This window comes from Cryptomeria japonica, chromosome 3 (genome assembly GCF_030272615.1).
Source record: "Cryptomeria japonica chromosome 3, Sugi_1.0, whole genome shotgun sequence".
Taxonomy (NCBI): Eukaryota; Viridiplantae; Streptophyta; class Pinopsida; order Cupressales; family Cupressaceae; genus Cryptomeria; species Cryptomeria japonica.
In genome coordinates, this window is record NC_081407.1 from 271,842,373 (window position 1) to 271,866,082 (window position 23,710).

Sequence of the window (23,710 nt, forward strand, 5' to 3'; positions counted from 1 at the left end):
ACCATCCTAAAATATTTATCGAAATCCTTCACCTTTAATCATCAAACTAAATATCTTATCCAATTCAAATCTAATTTTCTAACATGGTCAATGGGCCCTTGGTCTACTAGTGAAGTTGAAAGGTTCTTAATGAGCCCACCAAGCATCAAGTCTTGCTGAGTGCATGGCTCAAACATGTAAAAGGAATAAGGTCGGGATCGTGCCCTAGACGAATTTGGTAGAATGGATACCCCTCAATCCTTGACTCTTACCTAAAGAGATTCTCATGCTCTTTTATTAGGTAGCAAAATGGATACCCCTAGGCCTTGGCTCTTACCCAAAAATATTCTCATATTTTTGTATCAAGTAGCAAAAATGAATTTATGAATGACCTTCATCAAAGAAAATTAATCACACCTCACATCGCTCTGAATTATGTGCATACATAGAGAGAGATACAGTACCTCTCAACATGTGCCTCAATAAATAAACCCCCACCACGTGTACCTTGGTAACTTTGAAAAATTCTTCCCTATTACACAATAATTCAAAGGTTCACGTACCTTGCCTTTTCAAAGACAACACGAGATTACTCGAGAGCCCACTCACTGCCATTGTCGTCCTCTCAATGAAGCAAAACATGACCGTACGTCATAATTTCTCGGTGGAAGGCAAACAATACTTGAAAAAATTGTTCCAAAAAGAGTTGTTTTTTAGAAGTCCATCCCAGAAAGTGATAGTCTTGATGCTTCAGACATAAACAGAACCCCCCAAATCATCTCGGTCAATCGGAAACCGCGTTAAGAAATTTCTTTACAGAAAGACTTGAGAAATCAGTCAAACACGCTCAAAAGTCTATTTCACTAGCCATCGCCATCTCCAGCGCATTCTTAACACCATATATGTATGCGCCCTTCTAACCGCAACAAATCCACCAGATTTTCTTCATTTCAATTAAACTGAGAAATTAGCCATGGTTCGTCTGAGCAGCATTGTTGTAACTCTCAATTTCCTCACATTTTTGCTGTCGATTCCCATAATCTCCGCAGGCATATGGCTGGCTGTCCGAGAAAAGTCCGACTGCGAATACTTCTTACGGTGGCCGGTCATATGTTTAGGCGTCTTTTTAATGTTCGTTTCTCTGGTTGGCTTCATTGCAGCATGCTTTAGGGTCAAATGGCTGCTCTGCCTCTATCTCTTGGTTATGTTTTTCCTCATAGTTCTGTTGCTCTGCTTCACTATTGTGGCTTTTGTGGTCACCAACAAAGGGGCCGGACATTCGGTAGAAAAGAACGGATATAAGGAATACAGGCTGGGGGATTACTCCAAGTGGCTGCAGAAGCAGGTGGAGAAGAGCAGCAATTGGAACAAGATCAGGAGCTGCATTCAAGATTCCAAAGTATGCAATAACGTTACAGGGGAGTCTCAGAAGAAGTTATCGGCAATTCAGGTAATTGCAGGCCTAAAATCTTTTCATTTTCATCTCTGTCGTGTGATTTTGTAACAGTATTCAAGTTTGCAATCTATGCAGCCAGGCCAATGAGTAAATGAACTTATTTTTAACTGTAAGATGAGAATCGACTTCTGTAGATTGCCCTAGGTTTTTAGCTATTGAGGCGTAGGGTTTCAATGGGATCACAATTTTATTTATTTATTTTTTATTGCTTCAGTTTGCTGTCGATTTTCATGGACCAGTTAAAGACTTGTATGATTATTTGGACCTGTTAAATTTTGAATCAAGAAACTAAAACCACTGATTTTGGTACTGGGGGTTTTGCCCCTGAACTACCAGTCTATCGTGGTTACCTGCTCCTCTTCAATTCAGAGTGTAGCTTGTACTTTTCCCACAAATTTTGCCCTGAGCATTAGAGAGCCTTTTCGGACTTCCGCCACAATTTGGAAACCCTCAGTTGGCTTAAGATTCTGATGACAAAGGGGTATACCTTACTGGAATGGATGTTGGCTCTACTGAACTTGTAGGCTTATATACTCTTGAGGTTTGAGAATTGAGCTTTAAGACTCTGTGTTTGTGCCAATTTCATTATGAATTTTATTTGATTTAAAAAAAAAATTCTAAATTTTTATAGAAAAATTTAAAATTATATAGTTGTTTAATTTTGTTAATAGTTCTAAATTTATTCATGAAAGTTTTTGGTTCACAAGAGTGGAATTTTGAATCTTAGTTGGGGTGCCTTGTTTAAACATGGTTTAGAAGTATATCATTTGTGTTTTTTATTTAGAATTTTAAATATTACAAATAACAAATAATTTATCAATAATTTAAACTTTACCTTCAATCTTACAAACAGCGTGTGTTTTTTATTTAGAATTTTAAGTATTACAAATAACAAACAATTTACCAATACACAAATAAACTAATAATACCAATTAATAGATACATAAATGTCCCAATTAAAAAAATCAATTCTTATTAATTTCTAAATTTAATGCATCAGAATCCTTTCCGTTAGCAAAAGGTTTTCTAAGGGTGAGAAAGACTAAGTCTGCACAGTGAACCCATATATTAACAGAGGAAAAACATCTGTATATATATATATATATATCTTCCTGTATTTTTTTAATTGGAAAAACATCTATATCATTGTGTTGGGTGTATGGGATATATTATATCCTCTTAAAATGTGATATAGAGCAGGCTGCATTACATAGCTTTCTACAGGGTATATATATATATATATATTCCAACATTTTTTTAATTGGAAAAATATCTACATCATTGTGTTGGGTGTATGGGATATATTATATCCTCTTAAAATGTGATATAGAGCAGGCTGCATTACAAAGCTTTCTACAGGGCATTTATGTAAAAAAAAATCCTTTGGCTGACAATTAGTACAGCTCATCTGGATAAAATTAATATTTTCCTTTGCCTGTCTTTTGACTCTTTTTCATGTGTGTGAGGTTCGGATCATTTCTGATTTGTTATGATTTCATTTTAAGTTAGTTTCAATATTTTAGTTATATTTAATATATCTATGGATGCATATATGATTATTTATTAATTAATAATTTAATATATCTAGGGATGCATATATGATTATTTATTAATTAATTGAAATTTAAAATATAATATAATTTTGGTTTTCAACTTGTTGTCAATGACTTACTGATAGTAGGGTAATATTTTTGGTTGATGACTGAAAATATAATTGATAAATTTTTAATTTATTTATAATTTAATTATAAATTTTTAATTTATTTATAATTCTTTTTACTGTAATTAGTTTTTTTTTTTTTTTGATATTACAGATATTTATTTAAAGATTGCCAATAGTAATGATAAAAAGTGTGACACGCATTTTCAAGGTACATCAAGTTTCCGCCACCCTGTTTGCTTAACCTGATACAGCTATAGCTTCCATCTTTTTGTCTGTTTTTCTTTTTCGGTGAGGGTAAAGTGAAGGAGGTTTTGTAAGGAGCCCAAACATTTTACAATCTTAAAAAAGTATGAGAGAAAAGTGAAATCTGATTAGTTCTTAGCATTCAGTTTAATCGTTGTTTAAGATTTGAGCCTCCGCCATAGTTCCATGCTATGGCAGGAACTAATAAGCTATAACAATGATGTTTAGAGCTCAACAAAGGATAAAAAAGCTGAAGAAACGACTGACAACGCCCATAATATGGCCCAACATGGACAGAACAGAAATTCATAGACAATTCACTAGAACCGCTGAAATATGACAGCTTGAATCTAAAGCACTCCAAAGAGCTCTGAATACGGCTGTCCGACTTGCCATTGATTCACTGCTACTGAAATTGTTACTGATTATATTCACTTTTTTGATAGCCACGCCAAAATCACAGAAGTCCATCATATGATTCTTCGCTAGCTTTTCCTACATCATTAATGTATTGATGAAAAAACTTCAGCGCAATCCAATTCAGAAAAAAGATTGAACATCATGAACAGATTGTGGAAACTGATATAATCAATATTAGCATCCTCAAATCTCAATTAAATTTTTAATAGTTATAGATTGTGTGTTCCAGATATTATTATAGATATCATATCTTTTTTATCTCCAGTTTTCTGATTATATAATATTCTTTGTAAAAATTTCTAATGACGAAAAAGTACTACTTGGAAAATATTACAAAGATTACTGTAAAACAAATTTCGGAATCTGGTTATTTATTGAAGGTTTACGGTAATTTAACAGTACCAGAGTTTTTACTTGTCGTTGTTGCAAATTTTAACTTGGATGTTTGATGACATGAAAGGCCATTACAAATTTTGGAAGTACCAAAATTTTAGAAGCTCTTCTACAAATTCGAGGCAACCCTGCAATTTTCATTGTGGTCACAAGCATTTGATGGCTTTCAATTTTAACTGTGCAGTCTGGTTGCTGCAAACCTCCAACCGCCTGTGGCTTCCACTATGACAATGTTACACACTGGAATCAACACACGGGGATGAAAGCATCAAAGGATAGTGACTGTAAGATATGGAGCAATGATGAGAACAAGTTGTGCTATGACTGCAACTCCTGCAGAGCAGGTGTTGTCGCAAGTGTGAAGGATGACTGGCAAAACATTGCCCTTGTCGATGTAGTGGTGCTCATTGCTCTCGTTGTTGTTTATTCTATTGGTTGTTGTGCTTTAAAAAATGACGAGAGGGTATATGACAGATTTGGGCGTAAGGGATATCCTTGAACGTGGTTCAATGTTTTGAGTATTACAGTTAGTAAATTGTTGGACATCCATGTTCTTTCTTTTCAAAGATAGATTGTAGAGCACCATGCTCCATATGTTTAAAAAAATTAAATGTAAAAACAAATGCCACTGGTTTTTCATCTTTACATAAATATGCAAATAACTCTGATAAGTATATAATAGAAGATAAAATGAAAAAAGTTATGAGCAAAGATGTAAAGAAATGGTAAAATGTTTTGAAGACAAATGGAAAATAAGTAATCACTAAAAGCAGCAAACCCATTAACATGATTCACAGCGTTCCAATTATTATCCATGTTTCTTTCTTTTGAAAGAGAGATTGCAGAGCATCATGTTCTTTTGAAATTTGGAATGTGAAAACACATGCCACCTCAAAATTGCATACAATAAGGATGTAAAGATCGGGAGAAAGTTATGAACATGTATGGATTAAGATGTATTACTGCAAGCAATTAGAAAAAGCAATTAACTTTTTGCCAACTTAAGTGAAGTGGAACAATACTTTCTTATCATGATAGACATTCACCATGATTCCTAGGTTCACATCATTCCTTTTATTTATCCACAAAATTTTATGACGAAACATACTCGAAAACTAATAATGCCAACATGGTATTGAGAGGAAATGTACTTTGATAAAGGACCGGAACTTTTTTTGAAAAATAGACGAGAGTTAATTCCACCATATCATCAACATCGAACTTCCCTTAAAAGTTGATATTTACCTTTTGCTTTTTCAAGTCTGATATAAAATGAAATAATAATTAAAAAAATCTCGCCATTGATCCCTCTGAAAGTAAATTGAAGTCACATTTAAATGCTGGAGTGAAAATCAATTACAAGGAGCAGTAAATCAAAAAATTATCTCCATTGATCCCTCTGAAAGTAAAGTGAAGCTACATTCCAATGCTGGAGTGATAATCATTTACAAGGTAAATTAAAAAAATGTCTCCATTGATCCCTCAGAAAGTAAAGTGAAGCCACATTTCAATGCTGGAGTGATAATCATTTACAAGGCAAACTAAAAAAATCTCTCCATTGATCCCCTCTGAAAGTGAAGTGAAGCCACATTTCAATGCTGGAGTGAATCGTTTACAAGGAAAGGTTACCGAATAAGTCAATATAAGTCTGGAGTAATAATCATTTACAGGGAAAGGTAAAACTTTTATGGGTCAATTTATGTCTAATACAAAAGATAAGTTCTGAACCTCCATATAAAAGGCTGAACTAGTGGGAAAAAAAATTAATCAGTATGCACTAGGCTGTACAGTACCAGTAAGAAACACAAACAATCCAGGGAAAATGAATAATCCCCAGATCTTTCTTCCTTCTAAAATTGAAACAATGAAACCCTAAACACTAACCTTGTAGCCAAAGACACCATCGTCCGTGCAATGCTTTCCGTATGTACAGCAGCCACCTATGTAGACATTAATCAAAAAGATAAGCATGATAATGTTGAGAATTGCAATCTTGCGCCAGTCATTCTTCAAGTTGGCAAGCACGCCAGCCTTGCAGGATTTACAGTCATAACATAGCTGGTCCTGGTTGTTGCTCCAGCTGTGACAGTCGGGATCACTAGTGACATCAGGGTTTCCATTCCAGACAGTTGCCATAACAAATGTGAAATTGCACGCTGTTGGGGGCTTGCAACATCCAGACTGCACACACACAAAATAAATTGTCAAATTCTGTTACAATATTTCAACAATAATATAAAAAAGCTTGAAGCATTACCATAGATCAATAATTGTAACTCTCATCCACCCCTTGCAACAGGACCACAATATTAACATCAATATGGTGAAGTAGTCCAATACGGTGCAATTGAGCAACTATTTCGGGTGGTGGAGCAAACCCTTTGCAAAACGTACATACACTTTTAGGTGCTCACTTTTAACAGGGATTAGGGTGATTCTTTTGTGATTGGAAATAATCATTAGTTGTACTCTTAGCTGTCAAACTTGGCTGCAACGGGGGGGGTTGTTTGACAATTCAGACTCTAGTGTTACCTGCTACACAAATATTTGAAAAGATGACCATTCAAGGTTAACAGAGCTGGCCAAACTCTTTTAAACAAATGGTAAGAGTGTGGTGTAAAAAAGAAAGGTTGTGACACATCCAAATAGCTTGCCTCGGGCTGGCAAAGGATGCATACTGCATAGCAGTTGGTGATATTCTCTGCCGCTAGCTCCAAGTGGGATGAGTTATAAGGCAGTTATCTTGTGGAGATGAATCACTCTAGTTTTCTCTTAAATAGCTTATCAGTTAAATATAACAACCACAAATTAAATTTACAGACAGAGCATGCAAGGCTAGAGGAGGTATGCAAGGAATCCGGGGAGAGAGAGAGAGAGAGAGGGGATAATTACACATCAACCATGAAACCATACCTTGCAAAAGCTGTTTCAAAGAAGATAAATGTCAGTACGAAATATCAATTATTGAGAATTTGAGATAGCCATTGTATAAAATATTATAAATAGCTTGAAAACAGAAGCAAGACTTGACAAATGAATGCAGGAAGCTTGAAATTTTTGAAGCAAATTACCACAGCTTTTCGAAGTAGCTTACATGGAAATGGTTCGTTAAAGCTGAAATATCTAGATTGAGCATTCAGAATATATGTGGATACCTCTCAATATGAAATCACTATATGGTCACTGTCTTTTAGGAAACGTCTATGTACAAGTATTTGTACGGGTATTAGAAAATCCAGGCCCCTATAAAGTGAGCTTTCAAATCATTCAAAAATATAAGTTCCCCTCCTATTTTGAAGAACTGCATTCTGAAATTCCAGCAACTGAGGTTTAAAGGCACCCCTATCACCCAAACCCTAATTTACCTAAACATAAAATAAAATATAGAGGGAAAAATTACTATACCTGCATTCTAACTTGTAAAGTTAGACGGATGTATACATCATAACTGATATTGCCAGATACAATGAATTTGTTAGGGATGGTTGCCAGGGTTTGAGTTGCAGGGTATAGGAGAGCTTTTTGGTCACTCACTAACAGATTATTAGGATAAAACTCTTTGAAAATATTGGATGTCAGATTTTTCTCATTTCTGATGCAACTGCTTATCTACAATCAAAAAGTTGTTTCCTGCGGCCTTACTATTGCAATAGGCACCAATAATTGATAATCTCTGCATGGCATATACTCAGAAAATTATATTAACCCTCTTCAACGGAACTGCTAGGGGAAACCCATAATGATGCTGCCATTAGTTGAGCTAATGGATCTAGTACAGTGGGTGTGGTGGGAATATGAATTCAATATATGCATGAGTAATCTTCAGTTAATAGAGATGAGGAAGCCCGCCATACCTGAATCGGTGTAAGATGTTTATTGTTAAATTCGTTTGCTAAAATGCCGGCGTTATCCTTTCCAAGGTTTTCGCAAATCTTGCCATCATAAACGCAGCTCTTGATCCTTTTCCAATTCGAAGCCTTGTTGACTCGCTTCTGCAGCCAATGTGAATAGTTTCTCAGCTTGTATTCCTTATACCCTCTGTTCCCTACCACCTGCCCGGCGCCCTTGTTGGTGACTTCAAAGACGAAGATAGTGACGCAGAACAAGAGCAGAATGAGAATAAACATGACGACCAGGTAAATGCAGAAAACCAGAGAATTCTTGCAGCAGAGGGCCATCAAACCAGCAATGGAGACAAGGAAGATGAAGACGCCGAGGGCAATGACAGGCTTTACCAGAAACTTATCACAGTCCGTACTGCCTCTATTGAACAGCCATATTCCGCCACCGATGATGGGTATGGAGAGCAGAAGCGTCAGTATGTTCATGATGCCGATCAGGTTGTCACTGAACTTCACCATCTTTCTTCACCTCAGATTTTTCAGAAAGATGAAAGGCGAATGAGGGGCAGGCGTTTAAAAAGGATAAGTAAGTGAGCCAAGAAAGAGGGACGAAGCTTGTGAGATCCCAAACAGCCGTTTTGGAAACGATTTGCCGGGTTTGGTAACCGCCTTGCAGAAGAGGAAGAGGAAGCGAAAGCAAGTAACCCATCATTACTGCTTGATAATAAAAAAAAATTAAATGTGAAAACCTAGTAGAAAGCGTCAGTATGTTCAGAATGCCGATTAGGTTGTTACTGATCCTCGCCATCTTTCTTCATCTCAGATTTTTGAGAAAGATGGAAGACGAATGAATAAGGAGTGTGTGAGGTGCAGGCGTTTAAAAAGGGTCCAGTAAGCCGTGAGCCAAGAAAGAGGGACGAAGCTTCGTAGTGGTTAAAATGTGAAGAGAAACAAAAACATTTAAAGGAAGGTGAATTATAAGTTTGGGCGTTCGCTATTGAGACTAATTAAAATATTTTTTGAATTTTGAATTTTGAATTTTTAGTTTCTAAAATATTTTTTAGATAATTTGAAAATATTTTTTAGATAAATTGAATGAATTCATCAATAAAAATTAGATTCGTTGAATTTGATATCATTGTTGGTTATCATCATGGTTTTTTCCTTTTAGATTTTTACTACATCATATTTAGGTTTAGTTTTCTTACATCATATTTAGGTTTAGTTTTCCTACATCATATTTAGGTTTAGTTATAAGACATTGATAGCTAAATCAATTTTTTTTTTTTTGCATTAAAAAAAAATAAATATAAAATAAAATAATATGTAAAATCAATTTTTTTCATAAGAATAAAACAAATACAAAATTTAATAATATGATAATATAATTTTAATATATTTTTTTGCTTGTCAAAAATTTACTAGAAATATAATAATAATATAAAACAAAAAAATCTATTAAAACCACAATAATTTTATTTTAAACCACCTATCAAGAGAAATGGAAGAGTTGCAGGGAGAGGGCAAGGAAGATAACAATGGAGATAAATTTGTACAAGATGAAGAAGGATTTAGAGGAGAGGAAGAAGTTTTTTTTTTAATAAAGATGATCATAAGGGCCTTCCATTAATGCTTTATAAGAAATTTCAATTGATAGGAAACTCATAAAGCACTTGGTAGGTCCAAAAAAGAATATTGTAAAATTTGGAAAGGGTATTTTATTGGAGTTGTAGGCTCTGCGAGAGGAGTCTTTGGTATGAAAGATTAATGTTGTACAGGGAATTCACCAACATAACGGAGAGACTTGATCACTTTATGATTGGATCTAAGTGGATGGAGAACAATTTTAATTGTGAATCTTACATTCTTTTGATTTCGGTTTCAGACCATTTTCTAGTATTGTTGGAAATTAAAGATAGTGAAAGATTGAGGAAAGGTTTCTTTAAATTTTTTAATATGTGGAGAGATGTCGCTTTGTCAGATAAGCTTAATTAAGTCTTGGTGGGAGGAAAGTGACATTTTCAGAAGAACTGCATCATTCTGTTTCATGAAAAGATTGAATTTTATGAAGCAAAAACCTAAGGGTGTGGAATAAAGATGTTTTCAGAAATGTTTTTGAAGAATTTTTTTTATCAAATATGAATTAGTAGTTCTGAATGAGAAAGTCATTTGGTTTGGTATGTTTGAAGAAGAATTTAAAAGAGAAAAAGAATTAAAAGAGCTCCACTCGGGTCATTTGGTTTGGTATGTTTGAAGAAGAATTTAAAAGAGAAAAAGAATTAAAAGAGCTCCACTCGGAAATTCTAGCCACAGAGGAATTGTTCTCGAGAGAAAAGGCTAGGGAAAAATGGTTGGTAGCAAGGGATCTAAATACAAAAAATTTCCATGCCTCGATAAAAAACAGAAGAGATAGAAACAGAATCGTGAAATTCTCACCAATGATGGAGATGCAATAAGAGAACCTAATAAAATTGAGATAGAAGTTGTTAACTTCTCTGAGCTTCTATCTGAAAATTTGGGAGACAATGTATTGATGAAGAGGATAACAAAAGGCTTCTGGAACCTTTCTCCATAGAAGAACTCAAGAAGGCCACATTCCAACTACATCGAGAAAAAACGCTTGGCTCGGATGGTTTCTTGACTAGTTTCTATTAGAGATGTTGGGAATTATAGGCAAAGACATTCTCAAGGTAGCAGAGGATATAAGAATTAAGAAGTTTGTCAAGGATTTGAACGACTATCATTACATTGATCCCAAAAAAGAAGATTCCTTGAGCTTTGGGGACTATCTGCCCATATCCTTTTGCAACACAATTTACAAAATAATCACAAAGGCTTTGGCAAACAAATTTAAGTTGGATCATTTGTAATTTATTATAAATTCATTTTAAGTTAATTTCAATATTTTAGTTATATTTGCTATATATGTACTAATTAATTGAAATTTAGAACATAGTGTAATTTTGATTTTCAAATTGTTGTCAATTACTTACTGATAGTATGGTAATATTTTTAGTTGATGTCTGAAAATACAATTGATAAATTTTTAATTTATTTATAAAACTTTTTACTGTAATTAGCTTTTGTTTTCCTAAATTACAGCTATTAAAAATTTATTTAGAGACTGCCAATAGTAATGGAAAAAAGGTGTGACAATCATCTTTTTTCAAGGTACATCAACTTTCGGCCAACCAGTTTGCTTAGCCTAAAACAGCTATAGCTTCCATCTTTTTATCTGTTGAATTTTTTCAGTAAAGGTAAAAGTGAAGGTTTTGTAAGGATCCCAAACCTTTTTCAATTTTAAAGTAAGATATAATAATGGTGTTTAGAGTTCAACAGGATCACAATAAAAATCAAAAAGCTGGAGAAACATCTGACAAAACCCATAAAATGGCCCAAAAGAAGCAAGAGAACAGAAATTCAAAGACAATTCAAGAGAACCGCTGAAATATGGCAGCTTGAATCCAAAGCACTCCAACTTGAATCTTAAACACTTCAAAGAGCTCTGAATACGGTTGTCCGACTTGCCATTGAATCATTGGTATCGAAATTGTTACGGATTATATTCACTTTTTTGATAGCCACCCCAAAATCACAAAAGTCCATCATATGACTCTTCGCTAGCTTTTCCGACATCATTAATTGATTGATGAAAAAACTTTAGGACAATTTAATTCAGTAACAACATTGAACACGACAATCCCGATTCAGTAACAACATTGAGCATCATGAATGGATTGTTGAAATTTGATATAATTAAATATTAACATCGTCAAGTTTCATTTAAATTTTATTAGTTATAAGATTTTGTGTTCCTGATATTATTATAGAAATCATATATATTTTATATCCAATTTTCTGGTTATATAATATTCTATGTAAAAATTTCCAGTGACAAAAAAGTACTATTTGGAAAATTTTACAGAGATCACTGTAAAGCAAATTTCAGGGTCTGGTTATTTATTTAAGGTTTACGATAATTTAACAGTGCCAGAATTATTTTTTTTGTCGTTGTTGCAAATTTAACTTGGATGTTTGATGACATGAAAGGCCATAACAAATTTTGGAAGTACCAAAATTGCTCTACTACAAAATTCGAGGCAACCCTGCAATTTCCATTGCTGTCATATGCATTTCATGGCTTCCAATTTTAACTCTGTAGTCTGGTTGCTGCAAACCTCCAACCGCCTGTGGCTTCCACTATGACAATGCTACAGACTGGAATCAACATACGTGGATGAATGCCTCCAAGGATAGTGACTGTAAGATATGGAGCAATGATGAGAAGAAGTTGTGCTATGACTGCAACTCCTGCAGAGCAAGCGTTGTCGCAAGTGTGAAGGATGACTGGCAAAACATTGCCCTTGTCGATGTTGTGGTGCTCATTGCTCTCGTTGTTGTTTATTCTATCGTTTGTTGTGCATTGAAAAATGACGAGAGGGTATATGACAGATTTGGGCATAAGGGATATCCTTGAATGTGGTTCAATCTTTTGAGTAATACAATTAGTAAATAATTGGACATCCATGTTCTTTCTTTTCAGAGATAGATTGTAGAGCACCATGCTCCATGTTTGAAAAAAAAAATAATGTAAAAACAAATGCCACTGGTTTTTCATGTTTACACAAATATGCAAAGAATTTTGTTAAGTATATCTAGAAGATAAAATGAAAATAGTTATGAGCAAAGATGTAAAGAAATGGTTAAAAGTTTTGCAGACGAATGGAAAATAAGTAATCACCAAAAGCAGCAAACCCATTACCGTGCATAGGGTCAACTTTAGTCAAGTGGTCCAATACTATCTTATGAAAGTAGACATACCTAGATTCACAGCGTTCCAATAATTATCCATGTTTCTTTTTTTTGAAAGATAGATTGTACAGCATCATGCTCCAATTCTTTTGAGATTTTGAGATAGATTGTAGAGCACCATGCTCCATGTTTGAAAAAAAAAATAATGTAAAAACAAATGCCACTGGTTTTTCATGTTTACACAAATATGCAAAGAATTTTGTTAAGTATATCTAGAAGATAAAATGAAAATAGTTATGAGCAAAGATGTAAAGAAATGGTTAAAAGTTTTGCAGACGAATGGAAAATAAGTAATCACCAAAAGCAGCAAACCCATTACCGTGCATAGGGTCAACTTTAGTCAAGTGGTCCAATACTATCTTATGAAAGTAGACATACCTAGATTCACAGCGTTCCAATAATTATCCATGTTTCTTTTTTTTGAAAGATAGATTGTACAGCATCATGCTCCAATTCTTTTGAGATTTTGAATGTGAAAGCAATTACAGGCCACCCCATTTTCATATCATTCATTACATACAATTAAGGATGTAAAGATTGGGGAAAATTTAAAAATATATGCATTAAGATGTATTACTGCATGCAATTACAAAAAGCAATAGACTTTTTGCTATGAATGGGGGGTCAACTTAAGAAGTAGAACAATACTTTCTTATTATGATAGACATTCACTATGATTCCTAGGTTCACATTGTTCCTGTTATTTATCCACAAAATTAATAATGACAACATGGTATTTACAGGAAATGTACTTTATATAATAAAGGGCCAGAACTTTTTTTTTTAAAATAGACAAGATAGACATAAAAAGTCAATTCGACCATATCATCAACATCGTACTCAACAAGTTGATTTTTACCTTTTTCTTTTTCAAGTCTGATATAAAATAAAAATTAAAAAAATATCTCCGTTGATCCCTCTGAAAGTAAAGTGAAGCCACATTTCAATGGTCAAGTGAATCATTTACAAGGAAAGGCCAAACTTTTATCAGTCAATATATGTCTGGAGTGATAATCATATAAGTCAATATAAGTCAATTTATGTCTCATACAAAAGATAAGTTCTGAATCTCCCTATAAAAGGCTGAACTAGTGAAAAAAAGAATTAATCAGTATGCACTAGGCTGTACAGTACCAGTAAAAAACACAAACAATCCACAGGGGAATCCCCAGATCTTTCTTCCTTCTAAATCTGAAACAATGAAACCCTAAGCACCAGCCTTGTAGCCAAAGACACCATTGTCCGTCCTGTTGTTTCTGAATGCACAGCACCCAACTGTGTAGACAATAATCAAAAAGATGAGCATGATAATGTTGAGAATTGCAATCTTGCGCCAGTCATTCTTCAAGTTGGCAAGCACGCCAGCCTTGCAGGATTTACAGTCATAACATAGCTGGTCCTGGTTGTTGCTCCAGCTGTAACAGTCGGAATCAGTAGTGCCATTAGGGTTTCCATTCCAGACAGTTGCATTAACAAATGCGAAATTGCACACTGATGGGGGCTTGCAACATCCAGACTGCACATACAAAAAATAAATTGTCAATTTTCTGTTACGATATTTTAACAATAATATAAAAAAGCTTGAAGCATTATTATAGATCTATAATTGTAACTCTCATCCACCCCTTGCAACAGGATCACAATATTAACATCAATATGGTGAAGTTGTCCAATACGGTACAATTGAGCAACTATTTTAGGTGGTGGAGCAAAGAGCAAACCCTTTGCAAAGAGTACATACACACTTAGGTGTTCACTATTAACTGGGATAGGGTGATTCTTTTGTGATTGGAAATAATCATTAGTTGTACTCTTATCTGTGAAACTTAGCTGCAATGTGGGTTTGACAATTCAGTCTGGAGTGTTTACCTGCTACACAAATATTTGAAAAGATGACCATTCAAGGTTGACAAAGCTAACTCTTTTAAACATATAGTAAGATTGTGGTTTAAAAAAAGCAAGGTTGTGTCACATCCAACTAGCTTGCCTCAGGCTGGCAAAGGATGCATACTGCATAGCAGTTAGTCATACTCTCTGCCGCTAGCTCCATGTGGGATGTCCTTATTAAGGTAGTGATCTTTTGGAGATGAATCACTCTAGTAAATGGTCATCTTTTCAAATATAACAAACTATCATTAAAGAAACAGTGCTTTAAAGAAACTTTACACAAATAGAGCATGCAAGGCTAGAGGAGGTATGTAAGGGAACTGGAGAGAGAGCGAGAGGGGGATACTTACACATCAACCATGAACCACATCCTACAAAAGCTGTTTTAAAGAAGATAAATGTGGGTACAAAATATCATTTATTGAGATGGCCATTGTATACATAGCTTGAAAACACTAGCAAGAATGCAGGAAGCTTGAAAATTTTGAAGCAAATTACCACAACTTTTCGAAGTAGCTTGCATGGAAATGGTTCATAAAAGCTGAATATCTTGAACATTCGTGATATATGTGGATACCTCTCAATATGAAATCAGTATATGGTCACTATCTTCTAGAAAACGTCTACAAGAGTTTATACGGGTATTAGAAAATACAGGCCCCTTTAAAGTGAGCCTTCAAATCATTCAAAAAAAGAAGTTATCCACCTATTTTGAATATCTGCATTCTGAAATTCCAGCTACTGAGGTTTCAAGGCACCTCTATCACCCAAAGAAAAAAATTTAAATAGTCTACACCTAGGCAATCATTAAAGAAAGAGACCCGAATTTACCTTACATAAAATAAAATATACAGGGAAAAAGTATTATACCTGCATTCTAACTTATAAACTTAAACGGATGTATACATTATAACTGATATTGCAATCTACAATGAATTTGTTAAGGATGGTTGCCAGGGTATAGGAGAGCTTTTTGGTCACTCACTAACAGATTATTAGGATAAAGATCTTTGAATATATTGGATGTCAGATTTCTCATTTCTGATGCAACTGCTTATCTAGATTCAAAAAGTTAATTCCTGTGCCTTACTATTGCAATAGGCACCAATAATTGATTATCTCTGCATTGCATATACTCAGAAAATTATACTAACCCTCTTCAATGGAACTGCTAAAAGATGCTGCCATTAGTTGAGCTAATAAATATAGTACAGTGGGTGTGGTGGGAATATGAATTCAATATATGCATGAGAAATCTTCAGTTAATAGAGATGAATGGCTTACAATGTGTTGCTAGAACTCATTGCAATAAGGAAGTGAATGAGGTTTATCTCTCCAAACCATCATTAAAGAAACGGCGCTTTGAATAAGTCAAATTACAAAGACCGAGAAAAGAAAAAGAAGCCATTACTCATATAAAGATCTGGTCAGTTCAAGCACAATCCAGCCCTACCAGTTGCAACTGGTTACCAGGAAATGTGAGATAAAAGTTCATAATGGGGTTCTACCAAATGGCAATCCATTTCTGGTAATTAATTTTATTTAAGACAAATATACTGTAGTTTGGCAATAAAGATCGTAAAAAACTGTAGTGGAGATGCAAAAGGGGTTTTCCGACAAAAGAAAATCCACTTCAGATCATAATTTTAATTTAACGTTAGGAGTAATAAGGCTCCAAAAAAACAATACTGAAGAAGCAGGATGAGATTTTCAACAAAACATCTCAAGATTTTCAGCAGCGATATCTACTGAAAAAATCTAAATCCACTTTTGGCCATTAGTTTATTTTCAAATAATTCAATCTAATCCTGGCAATGACGATCATGAAACTTATATGAAGGGAAAAAGGCATATTTCATGGAATCCTAAGAATTCAATTCTGGATCCACAGCTTGACCCACATAAACCCTCGAAAAAAAACGGAAAAGAAGAAGCCCATACCTGAATCGGTGTAAGATGTTTATTGTAAAAGTCATTTTCTAAAATGCCGGCGTCATCCTTTCCGAGGTTCTGGCAAATCTTGGCATCGTAAACGCAGCTCCTGATCTTTTTCCAATTCGAAGCCTTATTGACTCGCTTCTGCAGCCAATGTGAATAATCCCCCAGCTTGTATTCCTTATACCCTCTGTTTCCTACCACCTGCCCGACGCCCTTGTTGGTGACAACAAAGGCGAAGATAGTGAAGCAGAACAAGAGCACAATGAGAATAAACATGACGGCCAGGTATATCCAGAGAAGCAGAGAGTTCTTGCAGCAGGCGCCCACCAGGCCAGCAATGGAGACGAGCAAGATGAAGAAGCCGAGGGCAATGACAGGCTTTTGAAGAAACTTCTCACAGTCCGTACTGCCTCTATTGGACAGCCATATTCCGCCACCGATTATGGGAATAGAGAGCAGAAGCGTCAGTATGTTCAGAATGCCGATCAGGTTGTTACTGAACCTCACCATCTTTCTTCACCTCAGATTTTCCAGAAAGAGGGAAGCCGATTGAATAAGGAGTGTGTGAGGGGCAGGCGTTTAAAAAGGGTCAAGTAAGTGAGCCAAGAAAGAGGGACGAAGCTTCTCAGATCCCAAATGGCCGTTTTGGAAACGATTTGCCGGGTTTGGTAACCGACTAGCAGAGAGGGAGAGGAAGCGAAGCGTGTTCAACATCATTATTGCTTGATAATAAGTTTATTTTAACTGTGGAAACCGCGTAGAAATAGCCTTTGTCTGGGCTTGTTTGGTTGTAGCCTTTGGGGATTGTGTGGACAAACTGATTTGACTGGCTCTTTCTCTTTTCTTTCACTCCCCGTGGAGGGGGGATATACGATATTTTACCGTTGCGTGACGCGATAACAGGAAGATATTTTTATATTTTGGATAAACGAGGCACTAATTGTGGAGATTGCGTCAAAAGGGTGGGAAACATTTGACTTTTAATTTGGGAGGTTTCTCATATCTTTGAAGAGAAATTTAAAAAACTAGCATATTTAAAAATATATATATTTTAAAAACATTTAATGAAGGTAAACTGATAAGTTTGGGCGTCGCTATTCAAATTAATTAAATATTATTTCATTTTTTATTTTGAATATTTAGTTTTTAAAAAAATTTAAAGATAATTTAAAAATATTATTTAAATAAAATTGAATGGATTCTTCAATAAAAATTAGAAGCATTAAATTCGATATCATTGTTGGTTGCCATCCACTAATTTTAAGTTTTATGTTTTTTTATTTTTTTGTACATCATGTTTAACCTTAGCTATAAGACATTGATGGCATAAGAATAAAAATGCATATCAATAAAAATAAAAAGCATTAAATTTGATATAATTGTTGGTTGTCATCCACCCACTTTTAAGTTTTTGTTTTAAAATTTTTGTACATCATATTTAACCTTAGCTATAAGACATTGATGGTATAAGAATAAAAATGAATATTAAATAAAAATCTAATGATATGATAATAATAATAATAATGTGTTCATAGAAAAGGAGAGACGGTTGGCATCTCCCTTGATAAGGATGGGAACAGTCTTTAGACTATTCCTTCACATACAGTTAAGGTTATCTGTCATTGGTGGTTCTTATCCAAATTTTAAATCTTAAGCTTATGAATTATGTTTATCAAATTAAATTCACATTTAATTAAAACCCCTTTTGACATTATTGAATCAATTGGCTTTTTAAAGCATATATGATGGCGAGCGTAGGTGGTGGTAGTGAGCAAGCTCTCGGTGGTAGGAGCTTGGCACATTCAGGCGATCGAGAGTAGATCCTATAGGGACGAAACCAACGGATTGACCATTATCCTCGATGGGAGGTGCTGACAACAGAAGGCTATCTACTGGAGTGAGGAGACCGATCACGAAATCCCCATGGAGACGATCAAGGCAAAAGTCAACAATGGGTGGCAGGCATATGGCAACAATGGTTATGTTTTGAAGCATGGAACCAGAGGGTGGCCCGCAAATTCCTGCTTATTGCGGGATCAATGTAGACCACAATGGATCTTTGATGCAAGAGCATCCCTAGTTCTTGGCAATCTTGCATCAACCAAAAATATTTCACTTTTCAGTTTTGTTCTTTATTCATTTCAGTAGTTCAATTTCTGAGATTTCACTGGATTCCTTAGCATTGATAATTTATCGTGCAGAGCTAGCTTTGGCTTGCATTCCATTTCTTCTACCTTGTTCCCGAACCGCGTCTCATTTGGATCTCTTTCCGGCAAGTTATGGCTTCCGGATTGGCTGGCAGTTTTTTGTTTCCGGACCTGTTTGAGCTTAACAGCTAGTTGGTATTCCCAAGTCTTGCGGAGCAATTCCTCGACGTGCGGAGCCGACTGATCCCTTGTTCGATGATCTTTGATGCTTGGTCGATCTTCCTATTGGTCTGTGCTTCATGGTGATTCTTTTTTGAAGGATTTCAATTCATATTTTGGGGCCAACCTATTTACACATTTCATTTTCCCGCCTTGGGGAATGTGATCTTTCTTGGCCGACCAGATGTTTCTGGATGCTATATATTGTTGTACCTGATCTTAGGATGAAGACAGTTGATGGCAGGATCATTAGATTGTCATTTAGATTTGATGAGTGATTCTGGATTGATGCATATGGATGTAATTATGTAATAAGGCATTTCGCCTACATGTAAGCCCACATGTTGCTGACAGTTGTAATAGATACAATAATATGATCTTCGCCTAATCTAGCATTCTCTCTCTCTCTCCTATGTTGCTTAGTGTTGTTTCATAATTGTTGCATGATCCAGATTGTCCTCATTGAGGATCCTCCTCATCGTGACTGCACTAGTCTTTGAGAATGGTCGGTAGGTTGATAAACTTTATTGGCCCAGTAGAAACAAGAAATGAGCACGCTCTAGATCGGGATGGTTTTCAAGATTTGGGCAGAGACTCGAGGACATGAGGCCAAACTATAGAGGCCCTCCTTGGGTTAGGAGAAGGAACCGTCATGGACCCTTTCCTGTAAAGCCCCCTCAAGGAGTGTGGTCGACCACCTCACAAGAATGGAGAGACAAGGGCTTTCAGAGGAGCAAGAAATGGGTGGTTCAGGAAAATGTCAATCTCGGAGGCAGAGGCGACATCAAATTAGAGGGCGAACCGATGTAAGGTAGGAACCTTGAAAGATCACACCGATCTGAGGCAGGATAGTAGAGGCCATGGCACTCAAATTGAGGGAGAAGGTCATCCTCAAGGCAAGAAGCTTGATATCGGTAAGATACCACCAACCACCCCTTGTTCAATCTCCATTGTAGATGAGATGGTCAAACAAAACATAGTTTGTTTGGAACAAGTAGGGCTTTTCATTAAGTGGGGAGGGTTTAGATAGAAAAGTCGGGATGATATTAGATTATGGTGTCATGGTCAATGGGGAAGCAACATCATGATCAAACTAGTTGCAAATGGATTTTACTTGGTTTCATTTTCTTCTAATGAGGAAAAATTGAAGGCTTTGGGTTCGGGTCCCATCTTCATGGATGGGTCTCAAATGCATATTTTTTACTGGAAACCAGGCTTCAATCCCTGGATAGAAACTGTTGTGGAAACTTCCATATGGTTTCGGCTCTATAATTTGTCGGTGGAATTATGGGGGGATGAGATCATCAAAGGTATTGGAAGGAAACTAGGCAAATTTCTCTATTTAGATCAACCACTGGAAGACCAAAAAATGGGAATGTATTTCAAATTCTGTGTAAGCATCACAAAAGAGGTTGAGATCCTCTCAAAGATCGAATTGTTATTTGAAGTGGGTAACTGGACCCAAGTGATCGACAGGGAAGACAATCTGAGTTTATGCCCCCACTGTAAATCTTTGGTTCACAATCCAGAGAGTTTCCATTCCTTGGTCTCAGTAAATAATCTTCACAGATTTGATCAAACTATTTTTAGCTTTGGGAAGATAGGCAATCGGTGTGGGGTTCCACTTTCAGAGATGGAAAATGAATTGATCGAAATTATCTGGATAGAAAGACCAAGTTCGAAGGATGGACAAAAAACTATGGATGGGATAGTTGAGGTTGAGCAGGTGGGATCAAGTGAGGCAGTAGATCTGCAGGCAAATAATGACTTCAGTTGCTCTACGGAGCCTGGAGTGCAAGATGCAAGGGCAAGGTGTGTTGTCAGGGAGTGGGTAGATCTCGAGCAAATAGCCTGCAAGGAGGTTGGGGCTGTGGAAGAGGATCCATAATCACTAGGATTTCTTGGCCTAGCGGAGATAGCCTTGTCAAGACAAGGAGGGATTGTAGCTGATTTTGTTCAACCAATCAGGGAGGAAGTCTTGGACTGTAGCAGTCTTGAGAAAACTCAGGCAGGGGATGAGGAGATTCATGCAATTGAAGTTCCTCCAAAGAGTGTGAAGGTTGAAGCAAATCTCAACTCAGATTTGGATTTGGATGATAGCTTTGAAGAGTTCCAAACTGGAATTATGGAGGAGAGAGGTCTTGAGCAAACTTCCTCGATTCTAAAGACACCCAAACTCAGAGCAAATAGGCAGAGGGGTAGATAGTCCAACAAGGCTAAACTGGGCTAGGCAAGTTGTGCAAAAGGGAAAACCAAGCTCTCTCAAACAATTCTTAGAAATGAGAAGGAGTTACCCCTTCCCGAGGAGCCATGAGGATCCTAAGATAGAATGTTAGGGGCTTAAATGCCCCTAGCAAATGGCGCCTTTTCAAGCGCTAAATTGATGCTAGTAAAGTTGATCTAGTTCTAGTTCAAGAAACAAAGTGGAGTAAGTCTGAGCAGGAAAGTAAGATGAAGTTTTGGAGGCAATGGGATGGCCTTTTGTAAAATCAATTGGAGGCTTGGGTGGTATTAGGGTGCTCTAGAACCCTTTAAAGGCTAGATGCTCTTTGGAGGTAGCCCATAATAATTAGATGAAAGTCAATTTTCACTACCTTCAGAGTAACAAACTCTGGAAGGTGATTAATGTGTATGGTCTTATAGCCACTTCAGCTAAGAGAGAAGTGTGGCAGGAAATTACCAGGGATATCACTTTAGGGAGAGAAAACAGGGTTATTATAGGAGGTGATTTCAATGCAATTCTCAACAATTCGAAGAAACGAGGAGGTATCATGTCAAATAATAGAATTCAACAAGATTTCCTGGAATTTGTGGATTCCAATCACCTCAGGGAAGTAGTCTCAAACAATGGAAAGTTCACATGGACTAATAGGAGACAGGGTTTCACTTGCATTGTAGAGAAGCTAGATAGATTCTTCCTCTATGGAGATTGGTTGGAGGTTGCAGGTTCAATGGAAGCTTCAATTTTACCTTATAGCAGGTCAGATCACTTCCTGATTCAACTTGTCTTCATTGTGGATCTATATTCTAAAGGATCTTCTTTCAAGTTTCAGAAGATGTGGATCAAAGATCCATCTCTTCATGACCTTCTGGTGCAATGGTGGCAGGAATGTTGGGTTGGAAATCACTCAAAGATGTTCATTTTCCACAAAAAACTATCATATAACAAAACCAAGTTAAAGGAATGGAACAAGGTGCATTTCAAAAACATTTTCTCAAAAAGTGAAAGGATTGAAGGTGAGTTGAGGGACCTGAATGAGCTGTCATTGCAAATGGCATGAGAGATGAAGATTTCAAGAAGGAGTAGAGCCTAAAATATGAGCAAGTAGAAATCCTAGCTAGAGAAGAATAATTTTGGAGGTAGAAGTCAAGGGAACTTTGTCTTAGGGAGGGAGATAGAAACACAAAGTTCTTCCACAATGCAATAGTAACCAATAAAAACATAAACAAAATTCTGGAGCTAACTAGAGAAGATGGGACAGTGGCAAGATCCAATGAGGAGATCAGTTTGGAAGTAGTTAACTACTTCTAAAACCTCCTAAATCAGAACAATCTGAATATAAACCAGAGAGCTATCAGAGAAGAATTCCTCAATCAGATCCCTAGCGTTATTTTAGAAGAGGACAATAAGGAGCTCACAAAAACCATTAATCTAGAGGAACTCAAAAAGGTGATTTTTCAGATGGCCCCATATAAGGCTCCTGGGCTGGATGGCTTTCCAGCCTGCTTCTTCCAGTCCTTTTGGGATATCATCAAGGAAGACATTCTGAAAGTTGTGGAGGAATCAAGGAAAAAAGCTACTATTCTAGGTTTAGTCAATCACACCTTTGTAGCACTCATTCCCAAGAAAAAAGATGTAACAAGCATAAGTGACTATTTTCCAATTACCTTATGCAACACTTGGTACAAAATTATTACCAAAATCATGGCAAATAGACTCAAGAAGATCATAGACAAGATCATCTCAGAGGAACAGAGTGGCTTTGCTCCTAGCAGATCAATTGTAGAAAGCATAATAGTTGCTCATGAAGCGGTCCATACAGCTAGAAAGCTCAGAAAACCTTGCATGATCATTAAGTTGGACATACTAAAAGCCTATGACATGGTGGATAGAAGTTTTCTAGATATTCTATCCAGATTTGGGTTTGAGAATCCCTAGGTGGATTGGGTCAGAGGATGCATTGAAACCCCAAAGTTCTCAATTCTAGTCAATGGGGTAGTCAAAGGTTATTTAAATACCAACAAGGGGCTTAGACAAGGGGATCCTCTATCCCCATATATTTTCATCATTATATTAGAGGCCCTTGTAAGGAGTATCACTCATGTTAGGCTGGTGGGGAAATGGAGTGGAATAGAGATTACACCAAGTATAGAACCAGTCACTCACCAGCAGTTTGTTGATGACACCATCCTATTCAGGGAAGCTTCAAGGGGTGAAGCCAGGAACATCAGATCTTTGCTAGACAACTACAACAGGGCATCGGAGCAATCCATTAATTGGCATGATAAGTCGGAGGTCTTTTTCCTCAATGTTCAACTGGGTCTTCAACATGACATTGCTAGAATTCTGGGTCTAAAAGTGGCAAAATTTTCTGGGAGATTCCTAGGGCTTCCCTTATTTGGAGGTATCATTAAGAAGTGTTATTGGGACTGACTATTAGAGAGATCTGCAAAAGGAAAATGGAGCTTTGGAAGGGTAAGTGGCTTACAT

The 23,710-nt window shown here is 36.2% G+C and overlaps 3 protein-coding genes and 1 non-coding gene across 5 annotated transcripts; 2 read left to right on the top strand and 2 right to left on the bottom strand.

Annotated features, from left to right (window-relative positions):
- Positions 1-600: 600 nt before the first annotated feature.
- On the top strand, positions 601-4,805 carry LOC131052727 (tetraspanin-8). Its single transcript, XM_057987316.2, has 2 exons — positions 601-1,429; positions 4,339-4,805. Exons 1-2 carry the CDS (start codon positions 953-955, stop codon positions 4,651-4,653), a joined length of 792 nt encoding a protein of 263 aa, XP_057843299.1. The 5' UTR covers positions 601-952; the 3' UTR covers positions 4,654-4,805.
- A 660-nt stretch (positions 4,806-5,465) lies between these two features.
- On the bottom strand, positions 5,466-8,994 carry LOC131052726 (tetraspanin-8). 2 transcript variants are annotated; one of them, XM_057987315.2, is made up of 3 exons: positions 8,009-8,994; positions 6,039-6,335; positions 5,466-5,752 (listed from the first exon to the last, which is right to left on the bottom strand). In XM_057987315.2, the coding sequence occupies exons 1-3, from the start codon at positions 8,513-8,515 to the stop codon at positions 5,747-5,749; spliced, it is 810 nt and encodes a 269-aa protein (XP_057843298.1). In that variant the 5' UTR covers positions 8,516-8,994; the 3' UTR covers positions 5,466-5,746. The 2 variants fall into 2 exon arrangements, with proteins under 2 accessions (XP_057843298.1, XP_057843297.1); XM_057987314.2 differs by having other exon boundaries at positions 5,466-6,335.
- A 4,734-nt stretch (positions 8,995-13,728) lies between these two features.
- On the bottom strand, positions 13,729-17,442 carry LOC131052728 (tetraspanin-8). Its single transcript, XM_057987317.1, has 2 exons — positions 16,637-17,442; positions 13,729-14,324 (listed from the first exon to the last, which is right to left on the bottom strand). Exons 1-2 carry the CDS (start codon positions 17,141-17,143, stop codon positions 14,016-14,018), a joined length of 816 nt encoding a protein of 271 aa, XP_057843300.1. The 5' UTR covers positions 17,144-17,442; the 3' UTR covers positions 13,729-14,015.
- A 716-nt stretch (positions 17,443-18,158) lies between these two features.
- On the top strand, positions 18,159-18,280 carry LOC131052733 (U6atac minor spliceosomal RNA). The gene has a single exon (XR_009107499.1). It is a non-coding gene; the product is annotated as a U6atac minor spliceosomal RNA (small nuclear RNA).
- Positions 18,281-23,710: the final 5,430 nt, after the last annotated feature.

Excerpts from the sequence above, each read along its gene's own strand:
- LOC131052728 (XM_057987317.1), bottom strand. The coding sequence starts at position 17,143 with ATGGTGAGGTTCAGTAACAACCTGATCGGCATTCTGAACATACTGACG. Across the intron at positions 14,325-16,636 it reads AACATCTTACACCGATTCAG|TCTGGATGTTGCAAGCCCCC; the intron begins GTATGGGCTTCT and ends TTGTATGTGCAG.
- LOC131052727 (XM_057987316.2), top strand. The coding sequence starts at position 953 with ATGGTTCGTCTGAGCAGCATTGTTGTAACTCTCAATTTCCTCACATTT. Across the intron at positions 1,430-4,338 it reads AGAAGTTATCGGCAATTCAG|TCTGGTTGCTGCAAACCTCC; the intron begins GTAATTGCAGGC and ends TTAACTGTGCAG.
- LOC131052726 (XM_057987314.2), bottom strand. The coding sequence starts at position 8,515 with ATGGTGAAGTTCAGTGACAACCTGATCGGCATCATGAACATACTGACG. Across the intron at positions 6,336-8,008 it reads AACATCTTACACCGATTCAG|TCTGGATGTTGCAAGCCCCC; the intron begins GTATGGCGGGCT and ends GTGTGTGTGCAG.